The sequence below is a fragment of the Molossus molossus genome, unplaced genomic scaffold (genome assembly GCF_014108415.1).
Source record: "Molossus molossus isolate mMolMol1 unplaced genomic scaffold, mMolMol1.p scaffold_m16_p_10, whole genome shotgun sequence".
NCBI classification, from domain to species: Eukaryota; Metazoa; Chordata; class Mammalia; order Chiroptera; family Molossidae; genus Molossus; species Molossus molossus.
Window position 1 is genome coordinate 11,898,410 of NW_023425345.1, and position 13,275 is coordinate 11,911,684.

Consider the following 13,275-nt stretch of genomic DNA (forward strand, 5'->3'; position numbering starts at 1 on the left):
TCGGCCCTAAGGTTGGTCTTTTATTAGATGATCTGTGGGTTATATCATCAAAGTCGCTTGAGGTGCTTGTTAAAAACAGATCTCTGGATCCTGTTCCATACCCATGGCCACCAGATCTGGGCAGTTTGAGTACCCACATCCTTAGGGAACATTAAAACTAAAATATGGTAGCTTCTCTGAAAGGTGAGGCAGCTGAATTGCCAATAGCAGTACTTTCTTCTGACATCTTGTATGCATATTTATATAATCAGATTTAAAGACGTGTTTTCGGAATGAATAAATCCATTGGATTTTATGAAATATGTATATATTTTTAGGTTCAAGCAACAGTCGTTGGTTTTCTGGCAGCCGTGGCAGCAGTTATACTGGGCTGGATTCCGGAGGGAAAATACTACCTCGATCATTCCATACTTCTGTGCTCCAGCAGCGTGGCAACCGCCTTCATTGCGTCTCTTCTGCAGGGTGAGTGGGTTTACAGACGTCTGCTCTCGCAGTCCTTTACTTTCGTTTCCCAAGGTTATGCCTATTTTTATTTAAATGATGCATGGTCATAAAAAAAAAAAAAAAAAGTTGTCTACAAACTTTTAAAAGATCTTATTTCAGATACCCTTTCTATCTGTTATCTGTAAACCTGAGTGTAGAACAGGCTTTCTGAGTTGCCTCCTGGCCTTAGGTACCCTGGTTCAATTCCCAGACAAGATCAGGAAAATAGCTTAGCTATTCATTTGTTTCTCTTAAGTTAACCTAATTGAAAAACTCCTTCCTGGAAATCATGCTGAGGCTTTGACTGGCTTGTCAGTTGGGTAACAAGGATTCCAAGAATCTGGAGTTCCAAAAACAGTCTCTCTGTTGAAAGTTTTTCAAGTTTCAGATTTCAAAGAAAACTCTGCACTATCTCTGTGGCTATACAAATATAACCATAAGCTTAACATTGCAGATTGCTGGCTATTGAATTTGGAAGAGCCAGAGTTGTAAAAAATTAACTACATTAGAAACTTTCCATTGGGACATCATTTAACAATATTTATTAATATGAACTTTATACCAGGTAACTAGATTATTATCAAATCATAATAATAAAGAATTTTTTTTTTTTTTTTTAAATAATCGTCATCTTCTCACCCTTATATCACCAGCAGAGTTAAAAATAGAAGGTTCTCATGTCAGGTGGTCATATAATGAAGTTAACTTTTTGGTTGGGCTCTATCCCAGAATTTAGAGAATTTAATTATAATTAAGACTCCTAAAATATTTTCAAGCATTTTGTTTTAGTAGTTAAGTTATATTAAGGGTAGTTTCTTGTCTATACAGTCATGCACTGCTTAATGATGTTTCAGTCGGTGAAGCATATACAGTGGTGGTCCCATAAGATTATACTGGGGCTGAAAAATTCCTATTGCCCAGTGATGTCATAGTCATTGTAATGTCTTAGCACAGTGCGTGTCTGTGGCGATGCTGGCGTAGACGGACTGCTGGGCTGCCAGGCATATAAAAGTACAGCACGTGCAATAATGTACGGTACACAATGTGGATACTGATAATAAATGACTCTGTTACTGGTTTATAGTAAATAATTTACCATATTATTTATCATCATTTTAGCATCTACTCTTTTTTTTTTTTTTTATCCTCCACCTGAGGACATTTTTCCATTTTTTGTTCAGATAGAGTGGGAGGGAGAGAGAGAAAGGAGAAAGAGAGAGAGAGAGAGAGAGAGAGAGAGAGAAACATCGACGTGAAAGGGACACATCGAGTGGCTGCCTTCCGCACGACCCAACCAGGGCCGGGGACATACTGCAACCGAGGTACGTGCCCTTAGCGGGAACCGAACCCGGGTCTCTCTGGACCGCAGGCCGACACTCCAACCGCTGAACCAAACTGGCCAGGGCTAGCATCTACTCTTTCTACTTATTAAAAAATTACTGTAAAACCATATGGTGTGTTTCTTGGGGAACAGTCTCATACATCTCATGTTTACCGTGTTCCAATGGCATCATTTTCTCTTGTGCCTGATTTGATCTCATGGTTGTTTTGTACAGTCACATGCTGTACAGGCTTGTAGCTGAGAGCAGCAGGCTGTACCATACGGCCTAGGTGTAGCAGGCTCTGCCATCTAGGTTTGTACACGTACACTCTGTGTGATGTTCGCACAAGGACGAAATCGCCGAATGGTGCGTTTCTCAGACTGGATCCCTGTCAGAAAGCGATGTATGACTGTATGTAGAATCATTAGAATTGAATAGAGTCAACACTGACCAAAGGAGAGTGAAGTTAAGCTATTAGAAAATCAATTTCTGGTTAAAAAAATGTTAAAGCATTAGCACTTTATTGAGGTTCATTTGCTTCTGTTTTTCTCTCTGCTTTTGTTTCATATAGAAAGAATTGTTTAAAAATTTTCAGCTTAGCAGGTTATGTGTTGCCTGCAGTTTTCAAAATCATATTAAAATACATTTGTTTAATACTTCTTACTCTGAATAATATGTTCTCATTTTATGATACCTTGACTTTTATAACCACATTAATATAAATAGAGCAGATACTATTAACCACCTTTTGTAGGTGAGAAAACTGACTCACGTAAGTTGACTTGTCCAGTTTTATCAGCTTTTTACAGAATAATCAGAATTAAACCCTATTTCCTGACTCCCAGCTCTTTCTATTGGTCCATGATGGTAAAACAGTTTCTTCAGCTGAACTGATATAGATGGCATTCTGTCACAGAACTCTTCATATGGATCTTTAAATGAACTGATTTTGAAAAAACAATTCTATATGATCAATATGATCAATCTTGATTGATTATTGCATAATGCATTTAAAAAGTTTTTCTGATGTTGCTTTTCTTGTTCTTCATTGATATTATGGGAAAGGTAAGTCCATAGATTAAAAAAGACTCCAGAATATAAGATATGAGACAAGCAAGGCAGAAGTTCTACTTTTAATAACTTTGGCTTTCTGGCAAAGTAGGAAAAACATCGGATTGGAGATACAATCTGTGTGACCTTAGGCAAGATGTAAACTTTAGTTTTATTATCCATAACATGAATTTGCTGGAAGAAAATCATTTAGAGTCATTTCCAATCTAAAAATGCTGTGAGATCCTGTTTTGTTTTGTTTTTTAAATAGCAATATTTAGGTTTCCATATTGATTTTTTATTAGCACATAGTGAACTAATCTTACATTGACTCTCCACTGCATCCTTTTAATGAACGTGTTGGCATGAGAATGCTTACTCAATTCAGTGTGGATATGAACGTTATCATTTTTCTCCCATTTCTATCATTCAGGAAAATATGGTTTTAAAGGTATAAGTACACAGTCACATTTTCATCTCCTATTCTTTTTTTTTAATTTTTTGCCTTTATTGATTTTAGAGAGGAAATGAGAGGGAGAGAGAGATAGAAACATAGATGAGAGAGAACATTAATTGGCCACCTCCTGCATGTCCCCTACTGGGGATCAGGCCCACAACCTGGGCATGTGTCCTGACCGGGAATCGAACTGGCGACCTCCTGGTGCATGGGTCGATGCTCAACCACTGAGCCACACTGGCCGGACTCATCTTCTATTCTTTAATTGTAGGTTCCTAGACAGAAAACCTTGGATTGAGAGACTATCCTTTACAAAGACAGCTTCTGGCCTTACGTTCAAAATTTAATTATTTTCTTCCTCTTAATATTTCAATACTCTTACATCATAAAAAGAAGCAAATATTTCTGGCTACCACTATGTAAACAAATCTGTTTTTATTGGTATTCTTCCCAGCTGCTATGCATATAAATATGACTTACCTTTCTCTGATATTTTCATGCATCATTTGAGGGTTAAAATAAAACCCTTTGGGTTTGATACATATAAACGCATCATATCTAAGACATACAGGTTACTAACTTGAAACTTTAGCTTCAGTGTTATTTTACAGGAGGTTTTCAGGTATCTAAAGGCAAATCTTCCATGATTTCCCACTTGGAATGTTGAGAAGCATTTTGCCAGAGCACTAGCATCAAATGTTTTGATTGGGTTAGTCATCTAAGCAGTCTCACTGGGATTCGTGAGCTGTTTTCTAGCCTGGTGTATTTCAGTATTTACGGGGGCTGATTGTCTTTAAAATCATAGCATATAAGTAATGCGCTTTCTTTCTTCTAGGAATAATAATGGTGGGGGTTATCGTTGGTTCAAAGAAGACTGGAATAAACCCTGATAATGTTGCTACACCCATTGCTGCTAGTTTTGGTGACCTTATAACACTTGCCATATTGGCTTGGATAAGTCAGGGTTTGTACTCCTGTCTCGGTAAGTTGACTTGAAACTGAATATAATGTATTATTCAGTGTCTCTTTAAATAAATATTGTTACAGTAATGCCATGAATTCGTGGTCTCTTCATCCGTGTTAGAACTGTGGTGGAGACTGATTAGGACAACTGCCATTTCTTGTACCTCTGCGGTGTGTGACGGTTCTCATATATTTTTTTCTCACATATTGTTTTCTTCTTATAGAGTTTAAAACTCTATACGATTTATCATCTCTAATTTCAGATGAGAAAACGGACGCGCATACCGGTTATGTATGTTACCCGCCACTGGTAGGCAGGTTGAACACAGGTCTGGCATGTTCCATGGCGCCTGCCCTCTCCTGTAACTGTGTAGCCAGCGAGGAGTCAGCCTACAGCGTTCTGAGACGTGCGTTGTACGGCTGTCCTGGAACATAAGCTTAGGGTGGTGCTTGACACCGAGTGATTTCCCCTCAATCAGAAACGAGCATGGTAATTAACAAAAAGAAAAAAACATCACCAGGAGAGTTAACCTGAACACTGTGTGAACTTGGAGTCATATATGTGATTTCTGATAATAGTGATAGAGTATTTATGTAATCTAATGAATCGTTTTACTGCAGATTTATACTCTGGGGCTACTATCAATGTAAATGAATATGATTTGTGAGAATTGATTTAGTGCTAAAAGTTGGTTGTGGTTCATTTTTCTTTTTTAAGATGCCAAATTAAAAAAAAATTAAAACAGCCCTGGCCTGTTTGGTTCAGCGGTTAGAGCGTCGGCCTGCGGTCCTGAGAGACCCGGGTTCGGTTCCCGCTGAGGGCATGTACCTCGGTTGCAGTTTGTCCCCGGCCCTGGTCGGTTGTGCGGGTGGCAGCCACTCGATGTGTTCCTTTCACATCGATGTTTCTCTCTCTCTCTCTGTTCCTCTCTCTCCCTCCCACTCTACCTGAATAAAAAAAATGGAAAAGTGTCCTCGGGTGAGGATACAAAAAAAAAAAAATTTAAAACAGCCCTGGTCAGTTTGGCTCAGCGGTTAGAGCGTCGGCCTTTGGAGCGAAGACTCTAGCAAGGGCACGTACCTTTGTTGTGGTTCAGTCCCCAGCCCTGGTTGGGGTCCTGTGGGAGGCAACCAGTCAATGTGTCTCTCTCACATGGATGTTTCTCTGTCTCCCTCTGTCTCCCTATGTCTCCCTCTCCCTCTTTCCCACTATACTTGAAAATAAATGGAAAAAAAAAATCCTTGGATGAGGATTAAAAAAATATATTAAAACAAACCCACAGTAATACAAGAAAACAAAAAGATAGTTTATAAGCCAAGCCAGGAGCATTTATTCACATATCCTCATATATTTTCATGGATTCTGTGCAGATTGATGGTATACTTTAATTTTTTTTTTTTTTTTATCCTCACCCGAGGACATTTTTCCATTTTTTGTACAGATAGAGTGGGAGGGAGAGAGAGGAAGAGAGAGAGAGAGAGAGGGAAACATCGATGTGAAGGGACACATCGAGTGGCTGCCACCCGCACGACCTACCAGGGCCGGGGACAAACTGCAACCGAGGTACATGCCCTTAGCGGGAACTGAACCCGGGTCTCTCCGGACCGCAGGCGGACACTCTAACAGCTGAGCCAAACCGGCCAGGGCGATTGATGGTATACTTTAGAGTAAATCTAAAGAACGTTTGGTTTGAAGAAGAGTCTCAGATATGTTTCCGAGCTAAAATAAAGAAAGGGCTTTAGCCTAACAAAGGCAGGAGGTATCTACTACTTTTGGAGACATTCATTTACTATATAAAATTACGTGAATTATTTAATGAGTAGCATAAAACATATTCAGTAAGATTTGATGCATATGTTCAAGGAATATTCTCATTTTGAAGATTAGATGTTTCCACTTGATGTAAGGACAGTAAACTATCAATAGCCTAAATGTAAGATCTTGTTCCCATAGCTCTTAGGTTTTTTTGTTTTGTTTTGTTTCTTTATTGTGGAATGTCCAAGGAGTGATATAAATTCAAGTGTACTCAGAGTAATCCTCAATTTCTTTCTCTCCCAGTCAATAAAAGCACAGAAAATGGGAGTTATGTTATTAAAAGGATAATCTGCTCTAATTTATGTCCCTGGGTGATAATTGGTCATACTTTTCTCCTCTAAATTATTATACAGTTTAGAAAGTGATGCTGAAGTCAGGGATTGAAATATTAGCTTGTGGCTAGTCTCAGAGAGTGTGACGTAATCCTGCCCTCCTGCCTTGTTACACGCATGCGCCCACTCACGGGCAGGCAGCTGGACAGCTTGTGGTCCTCACCCCAACAGGAGCACTGCTCACTGTGCTGGTGGAGGGAGCCTGTCTCACTGGCTGGATCCCAAAAGAGAAAGGGGATGAGTTAGGCATGCTTAGTGCCCTTTACTGAGAATTACTAGTTAGGTAAGTCTTTCCCACTCTGAGGAAGAGGGAAGAGGGAAGAAGGGAGAGGTAGAAGAGGGTGAAGGGTTTCTTCCTAATATTATTGAGAGGACAGAAATTCTATGGGTCTGGCCAGGAACACTGAGGGTGGGGCTGGGGATGGGTTCCCTTACATACATAAAAAGGAAAGGCATACCATTTGCAGACTTGGGTACTTAATCACCATATAGAAGATGGTGGCTTGGGTAAACGCGGTATTGGGTCCTCCCACAACCACATCAAAGTTACAACAGAACTACAGAACAACCATCATTCAAAACTGCCTGAAATCCAGCTGAGTGGAAGTCCTACAACTACGGAATTAAAGCAGCAGCCACATCGAGACTGGTAGGAGGGGCGGAGACGATGGGCTGGTCCCACACCCACGGGTGGCGGATAAAAATCAGGAGGACACCTTGGCTGGGAAGGTCCTCCCTGAGGACTGAGGGGGTCCCTGTCCCCAGGTGCGCCGCTCAGGGTTCCAGTGCCAGGAAGAGAATCCCCATCACTTCTGGCTGGAAAAACCAGCGGGAACTGAGGCTCAGGGAGGCTGAGGCGGCTGGAGCCCCAGGCAGCTCCTTAAAGGGCCCGCGCACGGACTTATTGGACTCTCTCCCTCTAAGCTTGGAGGGGAGGCAGCTCGAGGGGCACCAGAGACACACAGGGAAGAACTGAGCTGTTTGGCACTAGAGCGAGGGCTGGAGAGGGGGCTTTCTCCTGGACAGATGTGCTGTCAGAGGCCTTTGTTCCTTTGGTGAGCCCTTCCCTGGGGCGGCAGAAAGCCGCCATATCTGGGACTCCAGCAACCTGGCTCACACTGGTAGCCCCACCCTGCTGACTCCCTGAGGCCCCGCCCCACCCAACTTTCAGGCCCACCCAAGCTGTTGCCACTTGTTTAACCATAGGATTGGCCTGTCTTGGATCCTGCTTCAGGTTTTTCCTAAATTCTTTCAAACAAGCAGCATCTGGTCTCAGATAGCCCCATACCTCTCGTTAATTAATACATAGAAACAAACACAGAGAGGCAGCCAAAATGAGGAGACAAAGAAACAGGTCCTAAATGAAAGAACAGAACAAAACCCCAAGAAAAGAAGCAAAATGGAGATAAGCAACCTAACAGATGCTGAGTTCAAAATACTGCTTATAAGGATGTTCAATGAACTCAGTGAGGGCCTCAAGAGCATGAAAAAGGACCAGTCAGAAATGATGGAGGCACAGTTAGAAACAAAGGAGGCTTTAACTGAAATAAAGAATAATTTACACAGATTCAATAGTAGAGTACGTAAATCCAAGAAGCAAACCATTGATTTGGAATATAAGGAAGCAAAAAACACCCAATCAGAACAGCGAAAAGAAAAAAGAATCTCCAAAAATGAGGATAGTGTAAGGAGCCTCTGGGACAACTTCAAGCATGGCAACATTCCCATCTTGGGGGTGCCAGAAGGAGAAGAGAGAGAACAAGAGATCTAAAACCTATTTGAAACAATAATGGCAGAAAACTTTCCTAACTTGGTGAAGGAAACAGACATACAAGTCCAGGAAGCACAAAGAGTCCCAAACAAGATGAACCCCAAGAGGCCCACACCAAGACACATCATCATCAAAATGCAAAAGGTTCAAGACAAAGAGAGAATCTGAAAAGCAGCAAGAGAAAGGCAGCTAGTTACCTACAAGGGAGTTCACATAAGACTGTCAATTGATTTCTCAAAAGAAACTTTGCAGGCCAGAAGGGAGTGGCAAGAAATATTCAGAGTGATGAAAAGCAAGAACCTACAACCAAGATATACTCTATCCTGCAAAGCTGTCATTTAGAATCGATGGCCATATAAAGAGTTTCCCAGACAAGAAAAAGTTAAAGGAGTTCATCACCACCAAACCGTTATTATATGAAATGATGAAGGGTCTTTTTGAAGAAAAAGATAAATTATATGAACAAACAAAATAGCAGTGAATACATATCTATCGACAATGGAATCTACAAACAAAATGAACAGGCAGAACAGAAACATTCTCATAGATACAGAGAACATTTTGTTGGTTGCCAGATGGGAGGGGGGTTGGGGGAATGGGGGAAAAAGGTGAAGAGATTAAGAAGTACAAATTCATTGCTAGACTGACAAACCTCAAAGGGAAAGGGGTTGGGGGGTGGGAATAAATAACCCAAAGAACTTATATACATAACCAATGGACACAGACGATAGTGTGGGAAAAGGTGGGAGGGGGGCGGGAGTGGGGAGGAGGGGGTCAATGGTGGAAAAATGAGGAACATCTGTAATACATTCTACATTCAACAATAAAGATTAAAAAAAAAATCACCATGCAGTCATTTAAATACATTTCTTAGCTGCTTGCTAAATACCAGTGTATCTCCTCAGTTAAAGCCACAGTGGTAAAAAAAACAAAACAAAAAAAACAGGTAAGAAAAAAAAATACCATTGAAGAATGTTATCATAGTAAATATGACAATTTTATAATGATAAAGACCTAAGTATGAGATTCCAGAAGATAGATCAACTTTAGAGGAAAATAATGTGTGCTGACTTTTCAAATTTTATTTTTTTTAAGTCACACAAGTGATAAACTCTCCTTATAAAAGCCTTAATCTAATCTTTCAGATCCTGAGTGTTATACATGATACATTAGTAGTTTAACTGGATTAAGAAATTGAGTGAAATGGAATGCTACCATCAGAGACCATAATTTTGAAAAATGATTTTATTATTAAATATTGCTTAGACTTTTTAGTCCTTACCTTCTGCAAGTTGGCTTAAAATCATTCAAGTGAATGGTTTAAGATCAGATCTTTTACATTTTATCTGTATCACTTATTTTCCTAAGAAAGATATTATTTTTAATGGGCTGCTGCAGTGATGTGATGTATAAGAAATTATATTGGGTCATTCAGATGATCAGAATATATTTCCCATATATATTTGGTCTTTGTCCAAGGTTCCTGGCTCATATACAGCCTCCCAAAACCTTGGTATTTTCTGAGTGAGAAGAGTAATGGGAACATCTTTTGTCCTAATATTTTGTCATAACATCTTGTTCTCAGTGCCTGAAGTTGCTTCAGAGCCAAAAGGTGAAACAGGTGTCTTGTTATTCATAACAAGTCCCTTTCATCACAACTGGGTTTATGTTAATGATGTGACTTTTAGAAAGCAACTAAGGATGGGGGCTGGTTGCTAGGGGAACCAGCCCAAAGTAGAGGGATGACCTTTTCAGTCCCATCTCCTGATGTCTGGGGAGGCCAGAGGCTCTGGAGGTGAAATCACTCACCAATGACCAATAATTTAATCACCTGTGCCTATGTAATGACACCTCCATAAAACCCCAGAAGGATGGGGTTCGGAGAGCTTTGGGGTTGGTGGACACATGGAGATTTGGGAGAGTTTTGTACTGGGAGAGAACATGGAAGCTCTGGGCCCTTTCCCCGTTATGTGCCCAGTGTCTCTCTTCCACCTGGCTGTTTCTGAGATCATGTCCTTTTATTTATTTTTATTCTTTTATAACAAACTGGTCATCTAGTAAGTAAAATGTTTCTCTGCGTTTTATGAGCCACTCTAGGAGATTAATCAAACCCAAGGAGGGGGGTGTGGGAACCTCTGATTAACGGCCCATCGACCAGAAGCGCAGGGGCAACCTGTACTTGGAGTGGCATCTGAAGGTGTGTGTGTGTGGGGAGGGGGAGTGGGGGTCTTGGAGGAGGGAAGGACCAAGCCCGTGGAATCTGATGCTCTATCTTCCCGTATATATTGTTAGAATTGAGTTGGATGGAAGGACACTCAGCTGGTGTCTGAGAATTTCTTGGTGGTGTGGGAACCCCCCACACTCCCAGAATAGAATTGGTACTAGAATCATAGCTACTGAGTCCATAGTTGATTTAATAAAGGTTTTCCTAAGTGTGTGTATGAACTTCTGAAGTATCTACATTGTGGGCACTAGGGGGCCTCATAAGATAGCAGTTGTAAGCCTAGTATTGGTGGTATTCTGAACCATTAAATTCCAAGACCCTATTCCTCCTGCTAAGAGGCCCAGTTCTTAGAAACAAAGTTTAATTCCTGAACTGTTAAACACAGCAGTCTTTAGAGATAAGAGGGTTTCATGGCCAGCTATAGACCTTAGTTATAAATAGAGGCCATATATTGTACGGCTCTCAAAGAACTGGTCATTGAGAAAGGTCTCACTTAGAATTTTGGATATTCAGAAAGGACTTTGAACAGCTCCCCTCATGTCCTGTTAGCTTTGATACATTGTACTAAGATCAGTGGACATTCGTTCAATGTGCTACTTTTCTTTTAGTCCTGATAAAATTTGGTGATTTCTGATACCTGAAGTAAATATGGATTTTCCCCCTTCTTACCTCTCCAGTTAAAAAAAAAAAAAAAAAAGCCCAAGAGCTTTGTTTACTCCTATTCACTTTATTTTTTGGAGTCGCCCTGAGTAAGTCTTTTTTTTTTTTTTTTATCCTCACCCGAGGACATTTTTTTTGTTGTTGTTCAGGTAGAGTGGGAGGGAGAGAGAGGAAGAGAGAGAGAGAGAGAAACATCGATGTGAAAGGGACACATCGAGTGGCTGCCACCCGCACGACCGACCAGCGCGGGGGACAAACTGCAACCGAGGTACATGCCCTTAGCGGGAACCGAACCCGGGTCTCTCCAGACCGCAGGCTGACGCTCTAACCGCTGAGCCAAACCGGCCAGGGCCTGAGTAAGTCTTTACTGCTTAATGAACAGAGTTCAAGTTTTAGTCTTGTATTTAGGCCTCAGAGAGTCCTTAAAAACTTAAGGAGTGGCCTGCTTCTCCCCTTCTTGTACCTTTACTCCAGCCACACTGGCAATTTACTGATTCTTACACCAGCCTGTGGTTTTTCTCTTTTCTTTTCTATGTTTTGTACTTGGAGAGGTCATGGATGCTCTGGGCCCTTTCCCCGTGCTGTGCCCTGTGCATCTCTTCCACCTGGCTGTTTCTGAGATGTAGCCTTTTACTTATTTATTTTTATCCTTTCATAATTAACTGGTCATCCAGTAAGTAAAATGTTCTCTGACTTTTGTGAGCCAGTCCAGAAGATGATTCAAACCCCCCATAGAGGCCACATAGAACCTGCATTTTTCAACCTTTTTCTCCTCCGAATCCCTATAGCACTTTATTGATACTTCTCTTAAGATAGTCTTTACGTTTGGGCTGTCATCAGCTTTTTGTGTCAATGTAGCACCTTCCTTTGTGAGGGTATAAGCTTCTTGAGGATAAACCCATGTTTTTATTTTATTTTAATTTTTGTAGCGCCCCATAGTGGATGTTAAGTAAATTGCACTTCACCAAATGCTTTATTCCTTTTGAAAGCTACCCAATTAATGGGGGGAGAGGTTATTTGGGAAGTGATAGATATATGGAAAATAGAAGATAGATATCCCTCTGAATGATTTTGTCACAGTATCTGGTCCTTTTGATGAGGACTTAGTATTAGGGAAATATTGGTAGGGTATCTTGCTCTAGCAGAAAGTTTCTAGAGATTAGTACCAGTATAGAAAAACTAAAACGGTAACATATGGCTAGAAAAGAGCTATTTCAAATGGAAATAGAAGAGGAAATAGAAAATTTGGAGAGTAATCTAAGTTCTGGAACTTGATATGCTTTTGTATGACTTGCAGAGAAAATATAAAGGTATTTATTCATTCATATAGTAATCTTTAAACATGAGTAATCTTTCAAAGCTATTAAAAAGATATGAAGTTGGGCCAGTAACTGAAACACCTGTACACAATAATTGTTGTCTTTTCTTTCTTCTTGTTTGAATAATTTTAAGATTTTAAAAACTCTTTTACAATTATTTATAGCTGCATGGCTATATACTTCTTTTACGTACGTGATCTTTATTGATTTTAAAAATGATCAGCTTTACTCTTTGTGGGCAAGTTCTGAGAAGCAGAATGTTGATTTCTCATTCTTCAAGGTTAACATTAAAAAGATGGCTTAGCTGAAGCTATAAGATTGGTTAACAATCAGCCTCAGGTTGTTACTTCTGTCCTATGGACACTAATGGGGATGACACCTGGTTACTTACACGACATTCCAGAATGTCACTGTCTTGATGTGGTGATGTGAGTAGAATCTAAATCTATCATGCATGTCACTCTTCTTCAGAGTGTTTCAGGACCGCACCATCTTAGTTTAGAGTGATTTCTGGAAGGTCAATTTAGTGAGCAAATTCTGCTGGTCATTGTAAAAGGCATCTTGAAAATTGTGTACAACTTACAATGCCCATCGCTTTATTGTCTACACAGAAACAGCTACCATACAAACATGTCTTTCTAGCAGTTACATATTTCAGAAGAATTTAGGGCGGGGTAATGAATGCTGTTAATGAAATCTTATAACGGTAGCTGCCAAATGCCACCGGCCACCTAACAGAAGGTGGAAGCAGTGAGTGGAAACCACGGCGGTTATGTCTGGCAGGTGGGTGGAGTCATAGCAGTCGGAACCGCTTTAGCTGTATGAATCCTCACTTCTCTGTGGTTTACATGTATCACGGACTCAGTACTAAGGTTCAC

General features: G+C 40.5%; 1 protein-coding gene across 2 annotated transcripts in view; it reads left to right on the plus strand.

Moving 5' to 3' along the window:
• SLC41A2 (solute carrier family 41 member 2) overlaps positions 1 to 13,275 on the plus strand; it is a 136,906-nt gene that overhangs the window by 68,383 nt on the left and 55,248 nt on the right. For both annotated transcript variants that reach the window (XM_036252852.1, XM_036252851.1), the window contains exons 5-6: positions 318 to 462; positions 4,148 to 4,294. In XM_036252852.1, the coding sequence (XP_036108745.1) occupies positions 318 to 462; positions 4,148 to 4,294 (292 nt within the window). The remainder of the gene's footprint in view (positions 1 to 317; positions 463 to 4,147; positions 4,295 to 13,275) is intronic.